The 23501-nt window shown below is 61.0% G+C and overlaps 1 protein-coding gene across 2 annotated transcripts; it reads left to right on the top strand.

Annotated features, from left to right (window-relative positions):
• The first annotated feature begins 574 nt into the window (after nucleotides 1–574).
• On the top strand, nucleotides 575–23290 carry Limk1 (LIM domain kinase 1). 2 transcript variants are annotated; one of them, XM_047534292.1, is made up of 16 exons: nucleotides 575–802; nucleotides 2391–2487; nucleotides 9748–9886; nucleotides 10146–10255; nucleotides 11335–11541; nucleotides 13418–13523; nucleotides 13628–13794; nucleotides 14743–14926; nucleotides 15610–15696; nucleotides 15917–16048; nucleotides 18807–18866; nucleotides 19045–19110; nucleotides 19712–19868; nucleotides 21458–21513; nucleotides 21743–21900; nucleotides 21989–23290. In XM_047534292.1, exons 1-16 carry the CDS (start codon nucleotides 748–750, stop codon nucleotides 22149–22151), a joined length of 1944 nt encoding a protein of 647 aa, XP_047390248.1. In that variant the 5' UTR covers nucleotides 575–747; the 3' UTR covers nucleotides 22152–23290. The 2 variants fall into 2 exon arrangements, with proteins under 2 accessions (XP_047390248.1, XP_047390249.1); XM_047534293.1 differs by lacking the exons at nucleotides 575–802; nucleotides 2391–2487 and adding an exon at nucleotides 7304–7413.
• Nucleotides 23291–23501: the final 211 nt, after the last annotated feature.

Below are 23501 nucleotides of genomic sequence, written 5' to 3'. Positions count from 1 at the left end.
AGACGTGCTCTTTTCCCAGATCCTGCGCATTGGCAGCCTGTGACGCCTGGGACGATTTGAGTCGTGTCTTCGCCCGCCCCCGCCCGGCCTGCCCTCACTGCAGGCCTCGGGGGAGGAGAGGACCCAGCTGGCGCCCCTCCCCAAGGTGACCACGGCGTCCTCAGGGTCCACAAGGCCTCCATCACCCCCGGCCTGGGTTCCTGGCCTCCAGGTGGCTTGGGTCAGAAGGGGTCCCAGCGGGGAAACGGAGGTGTCCACGCGCCTCTGGCCGCCCCATCGGAGTGCTCAGCCCAGCCTGCCGCGCCCAGCAGGGAGCTGTCACCCGCCCCGGGAAAGATGAATGAAAGGAGGAAGGGCGGAGGCGGCGGGGTGCGGCGGGCGGGGCAGCGGGGCGGGCGCCGCAGCCCGGCGGGCGCGCAAGCTCGGGTCGCAGGGGGCGTGGTCTGCTCGGGGGCGGGGCCTGCGCGGGGCGGGGCCGCGCAGGACAGATCCCGCCGCCGCGCGCGCCCCGCCCTGCCGCAGCTCGCAGGCCCCGCCCCGGCCCGCCCCTCCGCGCGCTCCCCGGGCCGCCGCGGCGCGGAGCCGGTGCCCCAGCCGGCGTCCGAGAGGCGGCGGCGGCGCCGCGAGCTCGAGCTCCCGGCCCGGCCCGCGCTCCCCGCCTCCGCCTGCCCGGGCCGGCGGCGGGCGAGCTCGCGGGCCCGGCCGCCCCATCCCCGGCCCCGCCGGGCCCCGCCCCCCGCCGAGTGCATGAGGTTGACGCTACTTTGTTGCACCTGGAGGGAAGAACGTATGGGAGAGGAAGGTGCGCGGGGCGCGGGGCGCGGGGCGCGGGCGGGCGCGGGCCTGGGCCGCGGACGCGGGAGGGGGCGGCCGGGTCGCTGCAGAGGCTGGGTCTACCGCGAGGCCGCGCCCCTGCCTCCTGGGGGATGCGCTCGTCCTTCCGAGCCCGCAGGCCCCTCCCTGCCGCCCTCCCACCGGCTTCCCTCGGCCAGAGTGGGCTGCCCTCTCGCCGGCCGAGGGCCCCTCCTCCCTTTCATCCGGGCTGCGCCCCTTCCCCGGCGCCGGCCATCCCGGCAGTGCCCACCCGGCGCTGGCCTCCGTCCGCGTGCTCTGCCCACCCTGAGGCCACCGTTCGCCCGGAGTCCAACCTGGCCTAGGGAATAAAGCGCGGCGGGAGAAGCTGCAGCCCTGGGTCCCAGTGGCCACCCCGCGCCGGCCGGGTTCTGTGACCTTGAGCCAGGCGCTAACACTCTGGGTCTCAGTTTCCCAGTCTGTACAGTTGGGGACCGGGTGATCGGCCCCCGGTACTTGTGGTTGGGAGCTGGATGGGCAGAGAGGACATTTGCTCCATGGGAACCGGTGGCCGTATACTGCGGGACCTTTCCCCCTCCCCCTGCACCAAACCTGGTGCTTACCATCAATTTTGGCTTGGTGGGGTGACTGCCTCCTAGCTTACTCTCTAGCCCCTTCCCCCCTCACTGAGACCAAGGCTTAGGGCTGCACAACAGTTAGGGTTCAAAGACCCTCAAAAATCCCAGTCCCACCGGGTCTGGGGTCTCCTTCCCTGGGTTTCCTTTTCTGATTCCTTGCATAGACCCTTCCAGTTCCAAGCTAGGTCCTAATCGGCCAGTCCTTCCCCAAGCCAATGAGCACCTGCTTGGGGCACAGAGCCACCTCTCCATTGTCCCTACCTTAAGTCCCAGGGTACTCAGAAGGAGCAGGCCATGGCTTTGGAGGCTGGCTGTACAATAGGGCAGGCTCTTGCCCTCTCCAGAGCTCAGTCTCCCCATCTATACAATGGGGAGAGGCAAACCTGGGCGTCTTGTAGGGTCTGCCAGCTCCAAGGGCCCTGGGCCCTGGGATGACTAAGCATACCAAGTGGCTGGCCCTGCAGCCCCAGCCCCTTATCAAGACAGGATGGCTAAGCTTCAGTTAGAGCCAGCACCTGGGCTTCCTGCTTGCCCCCTCTCAGCCTAGGATGCTCCAACCCAGTCCTATTCAGTCGCTGCCCTTTGAAAGGCCTCTCTAAGCAGTTCTTCCTGGGCCAGCAAGGGAGGAGAGGGACAAGATTGTCACCCTCTGCCTTATTTCTAAACCCTGCTGCTTTCTCTTGGTTCACCTTGCCAGACTCTGACTGCTGTTGCTGGAGGGGGGACATCTGATCCTCCTCCTCAGTTTACAGATTGGGGTGCTAAGGCCCAGAGAGGCTTGGTAACTCAGCAAGACTCAGACCCGACATCCTTTCTCTTCTCACTTGACACAGGGACTGCTTAGCCTGGGTGCTGTGCCCTGGGATTTGTGGAGGTTCACCTGAGGTCAGCAGGGCAGTCTGGGCCTGTGCCCGACTGCACCTCCCGAGAATCTCCCTGACTCCCTTTCCTCTCCTGCAGGAAGCGAGTTGCCCGTGTGTGCGAGCTGCAGCCAGAGGATCTATGACGGCCAGTACCTCCAGGCCCTGAATGCTGACTGGCACGCAGACTGCTTCAGGTAGGGTGGGGCTGTTGCCCCAGGCAGGGCCCACAGACACCTGGTACTCCTGTGCTGTCCTTAGGTGTGACTTCCAGTGAGCCCGTGGCCTCAGTTTCCTCTTCTGTAAAATGAGGAATTTTGACTAGAAGAACCCTCAAGAACTTCCTGTTTTGTGTTTTCAGACCTCTAGGGAGAGGATAGGAACACCTGCCAGTACATTGGTTCCAGGACCCGCACAGACACAAAGCCTTTCTATAAAATGGCCTATAACCTGTGCACATGTGTGCATTAGTGTGTGTTTGTGTGTGTATGTGTATGTGTATGTATATATATATGTGTGTTGTTGAAACAGGGTCCTAATATGTTGCCCTGACTGGCCTCCAGTTCATGGGCCCAAATGATCCTCCTGCCTCAGCCCCCCAAGTAGCTGGGACTCCAGGCATGTGCCACCATGCCCTGATTTCAGCAGTATACTTTAAATCATCTTTAGATGACTTCTGATACCTATTAGAGCGTAAATGCTATGTAATTAGTTCTTATACCGTATTGTTTAGGGAATAAAGACAAGAAAAAAAAATCTGTACATGCTCAATACAGATGCAATGTTTTTTTTCCCCATGAATATTTTCAGTCCAAGGCTATTTGAATCCACAGTGTGGAACCCGTGGGTGCAGAGGGCTGATCCTATCACCAGGCCTACTGATCCCTAAGTGGGGGAGGAGGGGAGGGCAGCATGTCCTGCCACTGCTTCAGGGGAGGGAGAGAATAGGATAGGCCTTGAGGGGAGCTGAGCCACTGTCACTGTGTCCCAGCTGGTTGTCAAGATGCATGGCCCAGTGAGACCAGCCCTGGCCTCCAGACAGATGGGCGTTGGGGGCAGGGCTGTGGCGGAGGACAAAGCAGCACATGGCAACCCAGAGGTGGCCTAGTGACCCAGTAGGACCATCCTGAGCAGCCAGGTGCAGGGGATGCTGAGAGTCAGCTGTGGAGCCAGAGCAGGGGTCTCCAAGGATGCATGGGTCCTGGGTGGAGAAGCATTGTGGAGAGGGATTTCTGCGGGGATCTGGTGCCAGCTGCGAATCAGAGTTCAGGGGGAGTGCTGTCGCAGGAGGGAGATGCAGCCCAGTCAGAGAGGTTTCTGACAAGCTGTTGTAGATTTTTTTGTTTGTTTTCATTTTGAAGAATAAGTCATAAGACGTGGTGCCACATACCTGTATACCTGTAATTCCTGTGACTCAGAAGGCTGAGGCAGGAGGATCTCAAGTTAAAGGCCAGCCTCAGCAACTTAGCAAGGCCCTAAGCAACATAGTGAGACCCTTTCTCAAAATAAAAAAATCAAAAGAGCTGGGATGTGGCTCAGTGGTTAAGCATCTCTGGGTTTAATCCCCCATAACACCCCTGCCCCCCCCAAAGAAAGAGTAAACCTAGGCTAGGCCTGAGTAGCCTATAATCCCAACTGCTCAGGAGGCTGAAGCAGGAGGATCCCAAGTTCAAGGCCAGCCTGGACAACTTAGTGAAATGATGTCTCAAAATAAAAAGGGCTGTGGCGGTAGGTCAGTGGTAGAGTACTCTCCCAGCATTCATGAAGTCCTAGGTCCATCTCTGGTACCACACACACAAAAAAAGTCCTCTTAACATTTTCTAGTATTTAGCAACGGCCAATCACTGTTCTTAGTACTATGCATTATTAGATATCATGTTGTTTCCCTTCTACCAGAAGAAAATTGGGACACAGAGAAGTCACAAAGTCAGTGAAGAGAACACCCAGTGTCCACTCTGGTTGGTAAGACCAAGAGGGAGGCAGCTGATAGTCCCTGGGTTCCCTGTCTGCTGCGCAGAAGGAGGCAGCCCACCTGCACGGGAGATGGAGGGAGTTGAGAGCAGGAGGAGACCTTTTGGTAGCAATACCTGAATCCAGGGGCGCCTTGAGGAGGCAGAGCTGGGAGGGATTTGGGAACGGTGCTGAGGACCATGGCAGGGACCTCTGAAGGCACCAGGGGGCCAGCAGACAGCTGGGAAGGGGTGTGGGTGGACATGCTGCTGAAGAATGCCATCCCACTGAACAGACGGGGGCAATCTGGCAGGGAACGAGCTGTTACCAGAGTTCAGAGGCCAGCGCTCATGCCCCTGGCCTGGGATAAGGTGACTGGGAGAGGAGTCCACACGGAGAAGGGACAGTGTCTGCAAGTACAAGTTGAGTGTCCCTGATCCACGAAGCTCCAAAATCCGAAACGTGAGCACCAACGCGGTGGTGCGGAAAGTGGGAGGCTCCATGCCTGGCCTCACCCGAGGGGTCAGGTCCGGGCACAGCCCACGAGACGGCGCACGAGTTACCTTCAGGCTCTGCGTGACGTGAGGCGCGTGTGAAGCATAAGTGCGTTCCATGTTTCCACTTGGGTCCTGTCCCCAGGAGGTCTCCACAGGTGTATGCAGGTGTTCTAAAATCCCAAAACTTCAAAGCCTGAAACCCTGCGGGCCCCCACATTTCAGATGGGGGAGACTTCAGCCACGTGTGAAGGTTTAGCCCTCCCCGTTAACTGTCCCAGGTACCAGGTCCACCCCGTGTGCATGTGAGGGATGGAGGGTTAGCGAAACCAAGCACCTTGCCGTGGTGAGGAGCTGACACCGGAACACCCCGTCGGCTTGCCGCATCCCCAGAGTTGAAGCAGGAGGGGACGGGCAGGGGCTGACCGGTGGCGGTGTGCCTGGGGAGTGGGTGGTCCCATGGTGCTCGTGGAGTTGGGGGCCAGTTAGTAGTTCCACACCTTGTCGAGTTGGAGGTGGGAAGGCCAGGCGGAGTGGCCCCCTCAGAACTGGTGCCAAGGTGGCAGGTGGGTTCGTGGGGGCTGAGAGGTTTCAAGGGAAGACTTTTGGGGCCCCTGGGATGGGGAGGAAAGATGGAGCCCTGGGAGATGTGAGGGAGGCCAGGCGTGCAGCCCCAGACGCCGGAGGAGGGAAGCAGAGGGGCACCTTGCATGGTGCCTGGCTTCGGAGCATCTCCCTGTGTCCCCAGGAGAGGTGTGAGGCCCCGCCAGGACCACAGGGAGCCCTGGTGTGGCGGGCCCACAGGCAGGGCCGCGGTTCCGCGCTGTGGCTTCACAAGCATTCCCGGCCCACTACTCTTCTCAACAACCCCCAAAGTGAAGGGGTGAGGCCAAGAGTGTCCTCGCCCCACGACGGGAAAGCAGCTCAGTGGGCACCGCTTGCCCAGGCACATGACTGACAGGCAGCCAGACCGGCTCTGGGCAGGATAGCTAAGGCTCTGGACCCTGCTTGGTTTCCCTCTGGAAGTGTCACAATGCCATGATCCCCTTAGTGACATCGAGACCTCTATTCCAGGACCCCTGTCCCCCGCCCCAAAGATGCTCAGGAAGTAAGACCACAACAAGGCTGTGACAGCCTTGCAACCCCCTGCCATCTCCTCTGTGCTTGTGATTGTTACACCCCGCCTTCCGGGTGGCACCTGCTTTCCAGGTGGCACCTCCTGGGGTCCAAGTCAGTCACTCTTCAGTAACGATGGAGCCCCTGCTCTGCACCAGGCCTCCTCAGGCAGCCTGGGAAGAGGGTGCTGTGTGTTGAAGCGGCTGACAGCTGAGGAGACAGGCACAGAGGCCAGCTCCCCAGGAGCTAGCGGGTCAGGACTCAAACCCAGCCGCCTGGCTACAGAGCCTGCACTGTCCCTCCCAGACCACAGGGTCCCTGCCTTTCTGGCTGGTGAGCCAGACAACAGACAAATGCTGTCAGGTGCTGCAGAGACGGTGTTCCCAGGGGGTGATGTCTAAGAGGAGAGTTGAGGGGAGCAACCCCGGATCTGCAGAGGTCCGCATGCAGAAGCCCTGTGGTGGGCGAGGTGTGCTTGGCACAGCTGGGCCTCAGTCAAGATGGTGTGCTGGAGTGGGGTCAGCCCGCTGTCGAAGGGTGGCCCTGCGTCGTCTTTGAATCTCATGGCCTGAGCCCTTGAGTGCTGCTGAAGTCCCAGGCCCCCTCAGGTGGGACAGCAGGACAGTAGAAGCTGCCTGGAGAAGAGCACCATGCCTCTGGTCCACAGGAGGGTCGCTGCACACTAGGCGTTAGTACTGGGGTTTGATGGCACCCTAGGGCCAGCACCCGGGAGATTTATGGCCAGGCCTAGTGGTCCAGACTTCCCCTTTGGCCCAGCTGTTGCCTCTTGTGCAAGGCCCCTTCCCAGAAGCCTCCGGTGCAGGAGCCCTCAGACTGCTGTGGCTCACAAGATCTCCCTGGAGGCTAGGTGGGCCGGCCCAGCCAGGAGGGGTGAGCACAGCCGGCCATCAGTTGGCTGGGATGCAACCTCTCCTTCAGGGAACCTTTCCCGAAAGGATGAACTGTCCATGGGAAGTTGACTTCTGCTCCCTCAGGGGCAGCACCGGAAGAGGCAGCTGCTTTTGAGCTTGTCCCTGTCCCCAGAGAGGCCCAGGCCCTCAGTACCTTTGTCCAGGCAGAGCCAAGGAAGATGCAGAGTACCTTTCTCCAGATATGCAGAACTAAGGGCAGAATGTTGGGGTCAGAACCTGGATCTTTCCTTTCCCACATCCTTGCCTGGAATCAGCCTGAATCCCTCCCTCTTCACCCCACTGCCTGGGGTCAGAGCCTGAATCCCTCCCTCTTCACCCCACTGCCTGGGGCCAGAGCCTGAATCCCTCCCTCTCTACCTATACCAAAGCTGAAGCAGCAGACACTCGAGCTGCTTCCTGTCACAGTCTCAGACCAAGGCCTTTCGCACCCACACTGCTGTATCCTCCTCCCCTGTGGTGTGGCCACGCTGGCCCCTCCCTCTGCAGCCTCCAATCCTGAGCCCCTGGAACAAGATAGGGAAGCTCTGGTCAGGCCACCCCTGCACTCCTGTAGGCCTCCAGAGTCCCTGTCGTAGCTGCAAAGGATGCTGTTGGCCTCTGTCCTGAGAAGAAGCCGCCTCGGAGGGGCTAAGTAAGTGGAAAGCCCCCTTCCCGCCTGTCCCCAGGCCTGAGTGCTCTCCCAGGCCCCTGGCAGCGGTAGGACAGACATACCTGGGGCCTGCCATGGGGCAGAACTGAAACTCCTTGGTCACAGTCGGCCAGCTGTGTGGGGAACAGGCCGCTTCCAGAGCTTCTGGCCCTTTTGGTACAGTCTCCCCTGGAGGCTGGCCCTCCAGCCACTCTTTCTTCTCCCCCGTGTCCATCCCCTGAGAGGGACGCCCTCAACACCTGCCCCTGCAGTTTGCTGCTGTCTGGAAGCCCAGCCTCCTCAGGCAGGGCACCTCCCACATGCTCCCTGTTGCCTTTCCCCTGCCCAGGCCTGGCCAGGGACAAGTCTCCATAAGAGTTCCCTTGCTGGCCCTGCATCAGCCCTGGATGCCATCAGTACCTGCCCTGCCTCACTTACACCTGATGTCTTCTGTGGGGACAGGTGACCTGCGCCCCCTCAGCCTAGGGGCTCTGGCTCTTGGCTGGATGGGGGCCCGAGGGGGCAGGGACTGGACAGGGGCCGGGGCTCTCCTGCCTTCCATCATCAGAGGTCTGCTGGGCAGAGGGCCCTGGGTGCTGGTGGGAAGGGCCACGGGCTGAAGGCAGGGAGCAGGCGTGGCCTGCAGGAGCACTGCCAGCCCAGGACCCCAGGGAGCCGGCGGGCGAAGGCAGAGGTGGGGGCTGGTGGTACGCTGCTTGGGGACCACCAGGAGGGCAGCTGTGTCTGGTGCGCTCGCTGTTGCGTCGTGGGGAGCCCCGTGAGCCAGCGAGCAGCCGGCGGAGGAGTTTCCAGGCAGGCAGCCGCTCCCGCGCCCCCACGGGAGAGGCCCTGTTCCCACAGCCTGGCAGCGGGGCTGAGGGGCAGTCTCCTGTGACGGTCCTGTGACCAAAGTCTGGCGTGGTCGTGGTCGGTGGAAGGGCAGGAAGCGAGTCGCAGATGACCCGCTGGGGCCTCCCCTTGGGGGCAGGAACTGCCACCCCCGCGGAGACCACTGGCTGGGTTGGAGCCCCGTGGGAGGCGCAGGACCTGCCCCAGCCCTAGGCTCCGCCCACCGCCCACCGCGGGGCCCACCCCCTGCCTCCTGTGTCCCTGGCTGTGGCCTGGGAGTGGCCCTACCTCATGGCTCCTGCCCTGCCACCTCGCCCTCAGGGAAGGCCGGAGCATCCCCACCCATGTGCTTCCGAACCCTGACATTCTGTGCTCCCCCAGCCCCTCCTCACAGACTGCCAGACAGTGGGAGACTAGCTGGATCCTCTTAAAGGGACAGTGTTCTGCTGGCTCTCTGGCGGGCCTCCCCGGTTCACTGGCCTGGTGGGGAAAGGGGCTATCCTCCCAGGCCTAGGCCCTCCCCTCCTGGTTTATTATCCTGCAGAGCCTGGGTCCTCCTGTCCCTATGTGACCCAGCAGGGAGCCGGCTGATCCCCGGCCTTCCTCTGTGCAGGTGTGTACCCTGGGGCAGGCTCTCGGCAGCCCGCAGGACCCTGCTCCTGTGGGAAGGACTAGCTCCTGGCCTGGGGCCTGGCACCTGGAGGCAGGAATGTCACTTCTCTGCACTGTCCTCACCCATCTACCCCTGGGGCTTGTGATGAGGCAGAGGACATGGGCCAGGACCACCCTGGCCATGTACCTGGGCATCCCTAAGGGAAGGCAGGAGGCTGAGACTGGGTGCTGAGCTGTCTCCCAATAGCACCTGTGGGGTGCTGGACCCCAGGAAGCAGGAGATCCTTTGTCTGGAATGGTGGGGTCCCGGCTGCTCCACATGAGCCAGATCCCTGCCTGTGTCTTGGTGAGAGCAGGTTTGTGCAGCCCTCTGCCTCGTGGTGCCATGAGGGTGAGAGGAGCTGACCCCGGAGAGCAGAAGGTGGGAGTGCTCCGCAGGTCTCCGGCACCCAGGGCAGGGCAGAGCAGGGGAGGAAGCCCTCTGGTCCACGGGAGGGGCCCCTGCTTTGCTCCATTCCCACCCCTACATCCTCCACCTGGCTGGCAACCAAGAGTAAGTCACCTGCCTTCTGGACCTTCTTCCTTGCATGACAAGGGACAGGCCCAGATGAGAAGCACCCCTCGCCCCTGGGGCTAGCCATCAGGCCAACCCATTATGTGTAGGACTGCCCCGGTTGTGCAGGCTGCACACTGCACGAGGCGTGGAGTTGAGGCACTAAAGGGGGACCATGCCCATCTTGGCCAGCCCCGTGCCACAGCCTGGGCTGCTTCCGCCCAGAGGACCATCTTTTGCTATTCTTCCGGAGGCTGCTGTGAGCCGCCAGGCCCAGGTGTGTGGGAGGTGGGCGCTGGCCTGAGCCCGGCCCTCTCCCCCAGGTGCGGTGAGTGCGGGGCCTCCCTCTCGCACCAGTACTACGAGAAGGATGGGCGGCTCTTCTGCAGGAAGGACTACTGGGCCCGCTACGGCGAGTCCTGCCACGGGTGCTCGGAGCACATCACCAAGGGGCTGGTCATGGTGAGCTCCCGCGCCCCTCCCTGCCCCAGGCCCTTCCCACAGTCCCTCTTCCTCCCGAGCCCCTGGTGCTCTCTGAGCCTGGCCGCCTGGGGCCCTCAGCCCCTGCCCTGTGCAGCGCACACTGTCCAGGAGCTGCTGGCAGCCGGTCCCCCGGGAACGCTCAGGGCTAACCCTTCTGAGAAGAGGCCACGCAGGAGAGCAGAGTGGGCCCAAGGCTGGCCCAGCTATTCAGCTGGCCTGTCCCCCACCCACCCGCCAGGTGGCTGGGGAGCTGAAGTACCACCCCGAGTGCTTCATCTGCCGCACGTGTGGGACCTTTATCGGCGACGGGGACACCTACACCCTGGTGGAGCACTCCAAGCTGTACTGGTGAGTGCCTCGGCCTCTCTGCGCCCGTCACTGGCCTCCCCATGCGGGCTATCCCGTTCCAGGCCTGTCTTTCCTGTGGCAAAGTTTTGGGGGCAGGCACCCCCTGTCTCTCCTCTACAGAAATGCCCAAGACGCCAGCCACAGGAATGAGCTCTCTCCCTGACGTGGCCCAGACCTCAAAAGCTAAGGACAGTCCCCAGCGAGACTGCCCTCCCTTCAGACACATCTGCACATCCAGGGGTCCACAGGCCACTACCCCTGTGTCCCACTGGCTCCAGTGCAGGGATTCCGCAACCCCATCAAGTTTTATGACTTGATAAATGCTCGCAGAGCCGCAGAAGGCACTAGGCGTCGGGTTCCAGTTTTGTTATAAGGGACACGATCAGGACCTAGGGAACCAAGGCACCTCCCTGCACGGCTGGTGTTCATCCACAGATGCCTCATGGAGCTTCGGCATCCAGAGGTTTTATCGGGGTTTCACGGTGTCCTCATGATTGATTGGCCACATCATTGAGCTCTGCCCCCAGCCCCCTCCCTGAAACTAGACTTTCTGGAAGACCAGCCCCTCAACCCCCCGGAGGTCCTTCTTGGTGACCAGCCCCAACTCTGAGTCATCTCATTCACATAAACTCAGGCAGAGACGCCCGTCTGAGGGGCACACAGATGACAGTGAACTCCTGTTCCAGGGAATTAGTCTCTCTCCCAGGAAGCAGGGACAAAGACCAGACAAATTCTTTCTCATCAGCAGCGATAAAGCTGCGTTAGAGAACAGCATGCCTCGATCCCAGATGGGCTGCTAATGACTTCCTCCTGCTCTGGATGCACCCCAGCCTTTGTCTCAAACATCTGACAGCATTGCAGGGAATAGACAAGCCCAGAGGACTGAGTCCCGGAGAGGGATCAGGGCACTGGGCACGCCCAGTTCTGCTTCCTAGTCCCACCAGTCAGGTGGGAGGGTCAGGGAAGGGGAAGAGCATGGAGCCCTGGGCTGGGGGCCCCCGGGGGTGGTGATGCTAATGAGGACATTGACATTCTTTTCTTTCTCCTCTTTGGGTCCCCACCGCCGGCACATTTCGCAGTGGGCACTGCTACTACCAGACTGTGGTGACTCCTGTCATCGAGCAGATCCTGCCCGACTCCCCCGGCTCCCACCTACCCCACACAGTCACCCTGGTGTCCATCCCAGCCTCTGCTCATGGCAAACGTGGTCTCTCTGTCTCCATCGACCCCCCCCACGGCCCTCCAGGCTGTGGCGCAGAACACTCCCACACTGTCCGCGTCCAGGGGTGAGTGGCCACCTGCTCTGGCTGCATGGGTACAGCTTGGCCACTGCTGTGGTGGGTGGCAGACTTTAGGACTGGGGACCGTGAGATTACATGAGTGCTAGTGGCCTGCCTCGGACACCTGGCCTAGCAGGCATCCAGTGAGAGAAAACACGTTCACCAGGCGTGGTGGCGCATGCCGTGATCCCAGGCCCTCGGGAGGCTGAGGCAAGAGGATCTCAAGTCCAAAGCTTGATGTGGCTCAGTGGTCATACACCCCTGGGCTCAATCCCCAGTACCAAAAAATTTTTTAAATTTTTTTCTTTATTCCTTGTATGATCCAACAACAGAGGGGGTAACCAGGTCAGGAATGAGTGACCAAGGAGCCCTGGGCCAACAGCAGATTGCCGTTCCCCTTGGTGGCACTGAACTGGGTGAATGTGTGCTTCAGTTTTTCAGTCTTTCCATGACTGGGCCCAAGGAAGCTGGCCTAATCAGAGAACAGCCTCCCCTACAAAACTGGGACCCCAAAGGGCTCTCAGGGCCAGGGTGAACGAGAGAGCCACACCTTTCTTAAGCTCCCTGGTTCCCAGACCACAAGTTAAACTGCCTGGTTTGAACTGGAGTGGAAGATCTCCCCCAGAAAGTTCATAAACTCAGTTTTCCAAACCAAACCCATATGTCTGGGTGGTTCAGAAATCAAGGCAAAGGGTCTAGGGGTGTAGCTCAGTAGAGCATGTGCTTAGCATGCAAGAAGCCCTGGGTGGCTGGGCACACGGTGGCACACACCTGTAATCCCAGCAACTTAGCAACCCCCTAAGGAACTCAGCAGGACCCTGCCTCAGAATAAAACATAAAAAGTACTGGGGATGTGGCTCAGTGGCTAAGTGCCCCTGGGCTCAATCCCCAGCATCCCTACTCCCCCAAAAAAGTCAAGGCAAAATTGCAAAAGTCTAGTTTCCAGTGGCTCTCAGTTGGCACACTGATTGGTAGTGTACCCAGGAACTGACGAGAGCAAGGCTCCTGGAGGACCCGCCTCCAGGCTTCTGTGGAGGTGCCTTGAGAAATCTCAGGGCGACAAGCAGTGCAGTCAGAAGTCACTGTGGGGCTGCTGGCAGGGCTGAGGGTAAAGCCCTTGCCTAGCGTGCACAGGGGAGAACCGTCGGGCACGCGAGGAAGCAAAGGCTCCGTGAGCAACAGGCGGCAGGAACACCCGGAGGCGGGCAGCTCGAGCCAAAGCCCCCAGCTGCTGGGTTAGCAGGAACGGTGTAGAGCAGTCATGCTCCGTATATTCTCATAAATAAGAGGCACTTAGAAAATGTACATGGAGCACATGCGCTTGGAAGAGGAACAAACGGAATCCCTGGGAATGAGACGTGTAATGATTACAGTGCAAGCCTCCTGGCCAGAGCGTGCAGAGTAGCTGACCGTTCCAAGCTGGAGGTCCTCTGAATGCACGTCATGCCCATCACCCGACCTGTGCCCCTCTGCCCACTCAGAGGAACCAGCGAGCTTCCTCTTGCAGGGGGCGTTTGGGGCTTAGCTAGGAAGCCAGTGGATCCAGACCCTTTTAGGACCCACTCGTAATGTTCGTCAGCCCCAAGCACGCCAGGCAGACGGAGGGTGGTTCTGTCCAGAGTAGAGGTGCCACCCGTCTGCTGCAGGGTGGCAGATACCTACAGGTGTGCCATCTTTCTCCATGGCCACACCCTGGCAGACATTAGTCATCGATTACAGAATTCATCCCACCCAGCCAGAACTCGGTGTTCTGGGTAATTGCCTCCCAGCCACACGAGATAAAGTCACTTGCCCCCTAATCTGTGCTCTGGTCTCCCTTGGCTTCGGGGGCAGTGGGTTCCGGGGCAGGTGGGACCTGATCTGACCATTGCTGTGCCCGCAGAGTGGACCCAGGTTGCATGAGCCCAGATGTGAAGAATTCCATCCATGTGGGAGACAGGATCCTGGAAATCAATGGCACACCCATCCGAAATGTGCCCCTGGATGAGGTACGGGTCCTGAGGTGGGGGCAGGGTTAAAGGTGGTGCCCAGGTGCCTGAGCCGCCCTCCACTGCCACCTCAGCAGCCTCAACTGTCCGCTTCCACTCCCCAGATTGACCTGCTGATCCAGGAGACCAGCCGCCTACTGCAGCTGACCCTGGAGCATGACCCCCACGACCTGCTAGCCCAAGGGCCGGGGCCCGAGCCCAGCCCCCTGAGCTCCCCGCTGCACGCTCCCAGTGCGGAGGTGGGCGGCTCTGCTCGGCAGAAACCCGTCCTGTAAGTCAGCCGGCTTGGCTTAGTCAGGTGCTGCACCAGCGCTGTGCCTGGGGACCTGGGCCCGCCCTCCATAGCCCAGTCTGACGGAGGAACCCGCTCAGCCTGGGGTGCAGGGCCTCCCCGAGAGGAAGCAGGATGAAGGGGTGGGAGCAGCTCCCCAGCTGGGGAGGGACCCAGGCTCCAGGGCGGCCCCACCTCCTGGCCTCAGGGAGTGGCCAGTGGGGTGTGAGTGGGGGTGATGGGCTCCAAGGCAATAGTGGCTCTGGGAGACGTGGCAGGGGTCTCTGGACCTTGTCCCTCTAAGGCAGGGCTCCCACCAAAGGGGTGCGTGGTGTGTTTGGTAAAGGACCCCCCTCTGGTCCCCCACACGGAAAGGCTGGGGTGGGGACGCTCGAGACCAGGGACAGTGGGCAGGCCATTGAGTGTCCAGGCAGCAGGTGCCAAGAGCCGTATCTTGACCTCGGGGAGGTGAGAGGAGGGCTGTGAGGACAAGCCTGGCGGCAGCCTGGGTCCTAGCCCAGCTTACCACATCCTCCCGGGACCTCTGACGGAGCTCTTCAGGGGGCCTCCTGGGGGCCACCTTGCCCTGGGGGACGCACTGCCAAAGGCCACACTCCCGCTCACCTGCACTCCTCAGAGCCTGGGCCACCCGTGGGGCTGCCGTGTACAGGGTGGTGGCCTCCTGGACAGGGCATCTTCCACTGTCCCCCGCAGAGAAGGCCAAGGACAGACACTCCCACAAGGCACCTGTGCAAGGGTGGACCTCAGATAGGACTAGCGGGAGCCGGGGAGCCGGGTGCTGCCCCAGACTGAGCACAGAGATGGGGGGCTGCCCAGGGGGCTGAGCTGGGCCACTGCCCCCGGCACGGGGCACCACGGGCCCTGCCTGGATGGGGCAGACCCAGCCAGGTGCCTCTCCATGACACTGGGCCCCCTGTGCCTCCGCAGAAGGAGCTGCAGCATCGACACGTCCCCGGGTGCTGGCTCGCTGGCCTCACCATCCTCCCAGCGCAAGGACCTGGGTCGCTCGGAGTCCCTCCGGGTGGTCTGCCGGCCACATCGCATCTTCCGGCCATCGGACCTCATCCATGGGGAAGTGCTGGGCAAGGGCTGCTTCGGCCAGGCCATCAAGGTACAGGGCCTGGGGTCCTCTTCCTTCCCCACCAGAGCCTCGGGGAGCCCACCACGACTGGCCTCCAGGCTCCGGCCAGGGCTCCCTCCTCGGCCCCGGGTCCCTGAGCTGGGGAGAGGAAGGGACCTTCCCAGGTAGACCCAGAGCTGGACAGAGCAGCTGCAGGGCAGGAAGGCAGGACAGCCCAGACTGTCCAAGGTCCCCTCCCCGGTCTCCCAGCATGACCTCAGGGACCCCTGCACAGTCTCCCTAGGCCAGGACGCAGCCTGGTTCTGGTGGCACTTGGCTGTGACCTGACGGGAAGGGTCTGGACTACACAGAAATGCCGCTGGGCTTCCCAGGGACCCGCCCCTCCCTGTCCCCTTGCCAGGCAAGCAGTTCCTGGCCGTGCCACCATCTGCCCTCCAGGAGACAGGCCATAGAGCAAAGAAGGCTGGCCTGTGCCGGGCACCTGGAGCCAAGCCCCAGCACCCTCCTTCCCTGCCAGCCAGCGGCCTTGGGTCCTGCTAGGAAGCCTCAGGGCCCGGCTCCCCACCGGTCAGGGGCACCCCATCCCACCCCTCAGGTGTCTGAAGAGCCTGACGCCATCTGAACGTCTTCCTCGCGGACCTGGGTGGCTATGGAGCCTCCTTTGAGGCAGGCCAGCAGCAGGCCTCTGAGTCTCTGCTTGGTGTCCCCAACAGGTGACACACCGGGAGACAGGCGAGGTGATGGTGATGAAGGAGCTGATTCGGTTCGACGAGGAGACCCAGAGGACATTTCTCAAGGAGGTCTCTAGGGGGACTGTCACACCTCAAGACCAGACTTTAGGCCCCCTCCCCTTCGCCCCTGAGATGGAGTGGCAGAGGGTCCCCTGAGGGCAGGACTCCGTCCACACGTTGAGAAAAGAGAGAGCTGCTCCAGCAGCCCAGCTGACACAGTGGCCAGCCAGGGACGGGCCTCGGGTTGTCGGGGGCAGGAGGGAGGCCCAGCCTGTTTGTACCCTGGCAGGTGAAGGTCATGAGATGCCTGGAGCACCCCAACGTGCTCAGGTTCATCGGGGTGCTCTACAAGGACAAGAGGCTCAACTTCATCACCGAGTACATCAAGGGGGGCACCCTGAGAGGCATCATCAAGAGCATGGTGAGTGCCCAGGCGGGGCGGGCACACCTGCAGTCCCCAGGGCTCCGCAGGCTCAGTCAGGAGGACCACGGCTCCAAGGCCAGCCCCAGCAACTTAGCAGGCCCGGTGGGCAGAGGGGCTGGGTTGTGGCTCAGCGGTAAGGCAGCCCGGGCTTGGTGCAGTCCTAAGGACCAAAAAGTGCGTGTGTGTGTGTGTGTGGTACCAGGCAGAGTGTGTGTGTGTGTGTGTGTGTGTGTGTGTGGTACCAGGCAGAGTGTGTGTGTGTGTGTGTGTGTGTGTGTGGTACCAGGCAGAGTGTGTGTGTGTGTGTGTGTGTGTGTGTATGATACCAGGCAGAGTGTGTGTGCGTGTGTGTGTGGTACTACGCAGAGTGTGTGTGTGTGTATGTGTGTATGTATGGTACTAGGCAGAGTGTGTGTGCGTGTGTGTGTGTATGTGTGTGTATGTGTATAGTACCAGGCAGAATGTATGTGTGTGTGTGTGGTACTAGGCAGAGTGTGTGTGCGTGTGTGTGTGTATGTGTGTGTGTGTGTATGGTACCAGGCAGAATGTGTGTGTGTGTGTGTGGTACCAGGCAGAGTGTGTGTGTGTGTGTGTGTGTATGTGTATAGTACCAGGCAGAGTGTATGTGTGTGTGTGTATGGTACCAGGCAGAGTGTGTGTGTGTGTATGGTACCAGGCAGAGTGTGTGTGTGTGTATGGTACCAGGCAGAATGTGTGTGTGTGTGTGTGGTACCAGGCAGAACCCAGCTGTCACCCCTCCCGTGGCCTGGCCACGGCAGCGCCCCTCTGGGCCTCAGCCTCATCTGCTCGGCGGGATCGACTGTGGGAGTCTTGAGGCTAGGTCCTAAGCCCTGATTCCAAACCAAGCAAGGGGGCAACCACTCCATCCAAAGCTGGGGCCCCGGAGGGTGGCATCTGCACCAAGCAGACACACAGGCTGTTCTGGAATAGCTGCCCTCCAGCCTCAGGCAGCCAGGGCCAGCTACCCTGGTGCACCTGGGGAGTGGCAGCCTCAGTTACCAGTCCCTGCTGGGCTTTGGCAAAACCAAATCATTCTTACCACTTACCATTCCATAAAATTCAGAACTTTCTTTAAGGATTTGGATAAAGTTATAAATTCATTTGCAGAAATGAAGCGTTGGGCTGGGTGGGGTGGCGCACACCTGTAACCCCTGCAGCTTGAGAGTCTGAGGCAGGAGGATTGCGAGGTCAAAGCCAGCCTCAGCAACGTAGCGAGACCCTAAGGAACTCGGGGAGACCTTTCCTGTGTACATAAAATATAGAGAGGGCTGGGTCTGTGGCTCCATGGTCAAGTGCCCCTGGGTTCAGTCCCTGGTACCAAAAAAAAAAAAAAGAGAGAGAGAGAGAGAAATGAAGCGTTGGGAAGCCATCTGGCATTCTGTCTCTTGTGTTGGCCAGCAGACCCTGGTGACCAGTCCTGCCTTCTAGACCCCTTTCAGCGTTACCCAGAGACCACACGATCTTGTCCCTTTCCCAGCTTCTGCCCTCATTACCTCAGTTTAACTGCCTGGTGTTTCCAAAGCGTGGCCCGACCAGGTCCTGCTGGTGGGGAATTCCCCCAAGATATTCCGTGATCAAGTGTGATTTGGAAACTGGCGAGGCTCCCCAGCCTCACCTCTCACTCTAACATGCCCAGGTACTCGACACTCCAATGGAGCTCCCCCAGGGGATGGGCAGGGGAGTGAGTGGTCTCTGTGTATGACCCAAGACCTGGATTAGTCAGCTTTCCATGACTGTAACAAAGTCCCTGAGATCATCAGCTTACAAGGAGAAAAGGGTTATTTGGTCTCAGGTTTGGAGGTTCCAGTTCATGACTGACTATCCCCACTGCTTCGGGTGGTGACAGGGCAGCACATCTTGGTGGGAGCTCCTGGGAGAGCAAATCCACTTGCCTTGTGGCCAGAAATCAAAAGAGAAAGAGGCAGAGGCCAAGAACCCACAGCCCCCTTCAGGTGTATGACTCCAGGGACCTCAGGACCTCTCACTAGGTACAGCCTCTCAGAAGTTACAACACCGCTCAATACCAGACCCTTCACCCATGACCCAGTGGGGGACAGTCCAGAGCCAAACTGTAGCAAGATCAAAGCCCTGTTCTCACAGAGTGACCTGTTCCTGATCGCGTGGGTAACCGTGACAGGCCTCCTAGCCCCAACTATGACAGTAGGTCCAGGTTTTCTGAAGATGGGAAAGGATCAGGTTTCGTAACGAACAGCCCGCCCTCCACACCCAGGGCTTCTGGTGCAGACTGAGGTACTTGGGAAGGAAGGTATTTTGTCTCTGCCCGTCGGATGCAGACCTCTTTCCTCGTCCCTGAACACTTCTGCAGAACAACTCCTTGCGTGGCATTAAGTGTCAGGAGTCATCTAGGACGGTGTGACCTGGGGGCAGGCCTGTGTGGCTTTTACACCGACGCTGTACCATCCCAAGGACTTGCTGGACCCAAAACGCAGGGGCCAGGGGCCCCCTTCCCACTGCAGAAGCTGAGGGAGGCTCTGGGTATTTCTCCTCAAGGAGCCAAATTGGGATCCGCAGAGGAGCAGCCCCACTGAGGGTTTGAAGACACCTCTGTTAGGAAGTGACACTTTGGTTCACCTGCAAGGGAGGTGTCCCCTTCAGAAGGAGACAGCGTGGGTGCAGGAGAGATGGGGGCCGTCAGCCTTCCCAGGACACTTGCCCCTGGGACTCCCATATGTGGATCCCATGGCCACATCCGGCTGTTTCCCCCAACCCCCAGGACAGCCAGTACCCGTGGAGTCAGAGGGTGAGCTTTGCCAAGGACATCGCATCGGGGATGGTAAGTAGCTAGTGACCTCCACGCTGCCGCCCACAGGGAAGCTTTGGAAGGGGGCAAAAGAGGCCACACAGAGTGGGAAGAACCCCCGAATGGCCTGGTCAGGGTGGGAGGGGAGGTGGGAGCCCCCAGGGGCTGGATAGGGCTGGCCCCACGCCTCCTGCCACCTGTGTCTGTCCAGGCCTACCTCCACTCCATGAACATCATCCACCGCGACCTCAACTCCCACAACTGCCTGGTCCGCGAGGTGAGCAACTGGGGCCAGCGACCGGGCATGTGGGGACAGACCCTGCGCTCCTAACCTCAGGGCCCTCCCTCAGCAGAGGTCCCTGGGTCACCTGAGCTCCCCTTTGAAGTGGGGAGGTGGGGGAAGCAGCCCAAGTGCAGGAAGTTGAGCAGGATGGCTTCTCAGGAGGCTCTAGTGAATTGGAGGAAACCTGGTCCTGCGAGCTGTTAACGACCAGGACCGGTGGTCACTGAGCGCAGCCCACAGCAGGGTGGCCACAGGCTACAGCAGGCAGCACCAGTGGAGACCGGGAGGTCAGGCAGGCTTCCTGGAGGAGGAGGCTGGGGGGCACTCCCAGGTAGGGTAGAGGCAGGGACCCTGGGTCCGCAGGCCAGTGGTCAGGGGACCCAGGAGCTCCACAGAAGGCAGAGGAGGGAGTAAGGGCGTCCAGGGGAGGTGGCGTGTTCCTTTCCCAGGGCTGCCGTCACAGTGCTGCAAACTGGATGGCTGAAAGCAGCAGAAACCCACTCAGCTCAGGAAGCCGAGATCCCGAGCCCAGGTTCCCTCTGGAGGCTCTGGCGAGGCACAGAGGTGTCCAGCAGGGCCCTGCTCCTCTCCCCAGAACAACAACGTGGTAGTGGCTGACTTCGGGCTGGCGCGGCTCATGGTGGACGAGAAGACTCAGCCTGAGGACCTGCGCAGCCTCAAGAAGCCGGACCGGAGGAAGCGCTATACCGTGGTGGGCAACCCCTACTGGATGGCGCCCGAGATGATCCACGGTGCGTGGCCGGCTGGCCCGCCTCCTGCCTGGGTCCCCGGTGCATCTCCCATGGGTGCCTCACTGGGTGGCCCCGGGAACGCCTCATCCAACAGTCCGAGGTCAGCAGTCCAGCCGGGTCCAGCTGGGCACCTGCAGGCTGGTCCTCCTACAGGCTCCAAGGGGGACCTGTGCCCACCTTTTCCGGCTCCTAGAGGCCACCTCGTCCCTCACTGGGGCCACCTCCACCTGCAGGGCTGGCAGCACAGCACCTTGATTCACATCCCCTCCCTGGCTCCGGCCCTCCCCGCCTCTGACAGGACCCCTGGTGACCGTGCTGAGCCACTGGCTCATCCAGGATCCTCTCCCCATCTCAAGGCCCTGACCCCAGGGCTGGGGCGCCGCTCAGTGGTAGAGTGCTTGCCCAGCACGTGCACGGCCTGCAAAAATAAAAAGGACCCCCCAGTCCCACCTGCAGAGTCCCAGGGATTAAGACGTGGACATGGACATCTCCCGGGCTGTAATTCAGCCCCCACAGGGCCTGGCTCCCTCACGCCATTTCTTTGGTGTTAGTGGTGAGACAAGGGCCCTCCCCAAACAGGTGACACACAGCTTCAGGACAGGCAGACCCGGGGCCAGCCAGCACCAGCACTGACCAGGTGGATGTCACCCCCAGGTCAACCAGTCTCAGCAGTCCCCATCTCCAGGGGTAGTGGGAGGATGATACATGGTTTGTAAATCCACTGCCAACTGGTTGGCATTCTGAGTGGCCGTTCCAAATGAAGGTTTTTGGCAAGAGGCTGATAATATTCCCATTTGACAGACAAGGAAACCGAGGCCCAGCAAGTCTATCTGTTTCGTGACGTCACCACAACAAATTATACAAACTTGGTGACTTCCGACAGTTAGCAGGCACGGTGGTGCCTACTTGTAATCTCAGCAAATCGGGGATCGCGACAGGAGGATCGAGGCCAGCCTGTGCAACTTAGACCCTGTCTTCACAATTTAATAACGGTTCAGGGTGAAGCGCCCCTGGGTTCAATCCACAGTACCAGGAAAAAAGTCAGCCACGATCCTGGAGGCGGCCCAGATCTCCCTCTTCCAGCCCCTGCGGCTGCCTTCCCGTGGCCACTTCCTCCTCTGCGTGTCTTCTCTGTCTTCTCTCATAAAGGCGCTTGTGACGGCACTGAGGACCCCACAGATGACCCAGGCTTATCTCCCCTGCTCCGCCCCCGTCCTGACTTCCCCATGCTGGGGGTGGAAGGCAGGGCCTCCTGTGCTAAACACGTCATCTACCCTGAGCCCCCAGCCCGGGACCTGTGTCCCAACAAAGTGACTTCTGCAGTTCCCAGGCCTTGGACGAGGTGTCTTGGGGACCTCATGGATTCTGATTTGCCCAGAGTGGTACAGTGGAGCAGACTGGCCCGCAGAGCCGGGAGCCATGAGCCCGGGGCCTGCTCCTCGCCGCTGGCTGCTCTAGAGGGTCACTCGGACCTGGTGGGCTGGGAAGCAGGACTGAAGCCCAGGCTGTGCAGGCTGTAGCTGCTGCCTCTGGCCCACCTGGCTGTGCCCTCGCCCTGCTCCCTGCTGACCCTCGGTGTCTCCGTTTAGGCCGCAGCTATGATGAGAAGGTCGACGTGTTTTCCTTTGGGATCGTCCTGTGTGAGGTAGGTCAGCAGCGGGCAGTGGTGGCACCGAGACCTGGTGACTCCTCCCCTCCCCCTCCTCCTGGGTGGCCGCCTCCTGAGAGCTGGGCTGCCCACGGCAGGGGGACGACCTGGCCGTGGCTCAGTGTTCAGTCCAGGGCCTTTCCCCAAGTGACCTGCCTTCAGACCACTGAAGACACCCCCCAGGGTGAGGAACCCCAAATTAACTGCTGGGCCTTGTGCTGGGCAGATCATCGGGCGGGTGAATGCAGACCCCGACTACCTGCCCCGCACCATGGACTTTGGCCTCAACGTGCGCGGCTTCCTGGACCGCTACTGCCCCCCCAACTGCCCCCCGAGCTTCTTCCCTATTACCGTGCGCTGCTGCGATCTGGACCCTGAGAAGAGGTGAGTTGTGGGCCTTGGCCTGGGGCCACCTTGCAGGTGGGCTGACCCCCAGGAGAGCCAGACCTGCCATCCACCACCTGTCACCCAGGCCCTCCTTCCTGAAGCTGGAACAGTGGCTGGAGACCCTCCGCATGCACCTGGCCGGCCACCTGCCCCTGGGCCCACAGTTGGAACAGCTGGACAGGGGCTTCTGGGAGACCTACCGGCGTGGTGAGAGCGGACTGCCCGCCCACCCTGAGGTCCCCGACTGAGCCCGGCCCACCCAACTGCCCCACTCCCACCTCCAGAGAATCCACCGTCACCAGATCCCTCTGCAGGAGGTGGCCAGGCACGGAGCGCTCAGCCGGGGCAGCGGGCACCCAGACCCCTCCCCAGAGCCCGGCCCCGGCTCACCTGCTCCCCCGTGGACTGCCCCCCGCCCCGCCTCGGCCCCAGTGCTGCCAGCTGCACGCACGTGGTCACAGCACCCTGCCTTAGCTCTTGTCCTGGGGCCACCCCCACACTCCTTGCATGAGCTGGAGGGTCCCGGCGGCTGTGTCCATTCCACGCAGCACCCCAGACGTCGCACGCTGCATCTGCCCACGGCTCCTGAGCCAGGCTGGGCCGGGGGCAGCGTCCGAAGATGCCCCATAGTGGTCAGGCGTGGAGGAGAGAAGGGTCAGGGGAGGCCACATTCCCGGGAGCCACACAGGGGTCTGGGACCCGCTATCCCCCAGGGGTGTCTAAGCAGCAGCCGTGTTGATAATTATCCAAGCCCCCAAAGCAGAGGGAGGTCCGGCCCGCGCCCGTCGGCCAGGCCGCCCGGGCCTTCCTAGCGTGGGGTCTTTTCCTTTCTTTATCGAAGCCACTTTAGTGAGAAGCAGGTACCAGGCCTCAGGGTGAGGAGGGGTCCCTTGAGGGAGAGGGAGCCATGGTGCCTGGGTCAGGGCTGATGGCGAGGAGCTGGCCAGAGCGGACAAGCGAGTGTCCACCAGCAGCTCCGTCCCCGGAGATCATCGCAGTGCCCCCTCCGCTCTGCCCGCGGCTCCCCGCCAGTAGCTGGGGAGTCCCTGCCCCCCCTCATGCCCCTCTGTCCTCTGGGTTCTTTCTGTGTAATCTATTTTTTAAGAAGAGTTTGTATTATTTTTTCATACGGCTGCAGCAGCAGCTGCTGGGGGCTTGGGGTTTTATTTTTTTGGCGGGCGGGGTGGGAGGGCCATTTTGTCACTTTGCCTCAGTTGAGCATCTAGAAGTGTTAAAACTGTGAAGCTCTCTCAGTGCACTTTGAACCTGGAAAGCAATCTGCACAGGCCCGCGAGGCGACTGGGAGGCGGGACACTCGCCTCTCCCAGGAACCAGGACGTCTAAGCCACAAAACCCAGACTTGGAACAATAAAATCTGTGCTCCCCAGCGGGCCTGCCTTGTCGTGTGTGTGTCCAGCCAGGGAAATCCGCCACCCTGAGAGGTGGGAAAAGAAGGCTGGAGGGGCTGGCAGGGTGCGGGTGTGGAGAGTGCCCGGCCACAGCCAGGGGCCACCTGGAGCCCAGGCCATAGGCCAGCCCAGGAGAGGGCCACAGAGGGGGCTGCAAGGCAGCAGTGGGTGCAGGGACTCTGGAGGAGC

This window comes from Sciurus carolinensis, chromosome 18 (assembly GCF_902686445.1).
Source record: "Sciurus carolinensis chromosome 18, mSciCar1.2, whole genome shotgun sequence".
NCBI classification, from domain to species: domain Eukaryota; kingdom Metazoa; phylum Chordata; class Mammalia; order Rodentia; family Sciuridae; genus Sciurus; species Sciurus carolinensis.
This window is presented reverse-complemented; position numbering and strand designations above follow the sequence as displayed.

Excerpts from the sequence above, each read along its gene's own strand:
- Limk1 (XM_047534292.1), top strand. The coding sequence starts at position 748 with ATGAGGTTGACGCTACTTTGTTGCACCTGGAGGGAAGAACGTATGGGA. Across the intron at positions 11,542-13,417 it reads CACACTGTCCGCGTCCAGGG|AGTGGACCCAGGTTGCATGA; the intron begins GTGAGTGGCCAC and ends CTGTGCCCGCAG. Across the intron at positions 14,927-15,609 it reads GCTTCGGCCAGGCCATCAAG|GTGACACACCGGGAGACAGG; the intron begins GTACAGGGCCTG and ends TGTCCCCAACAG.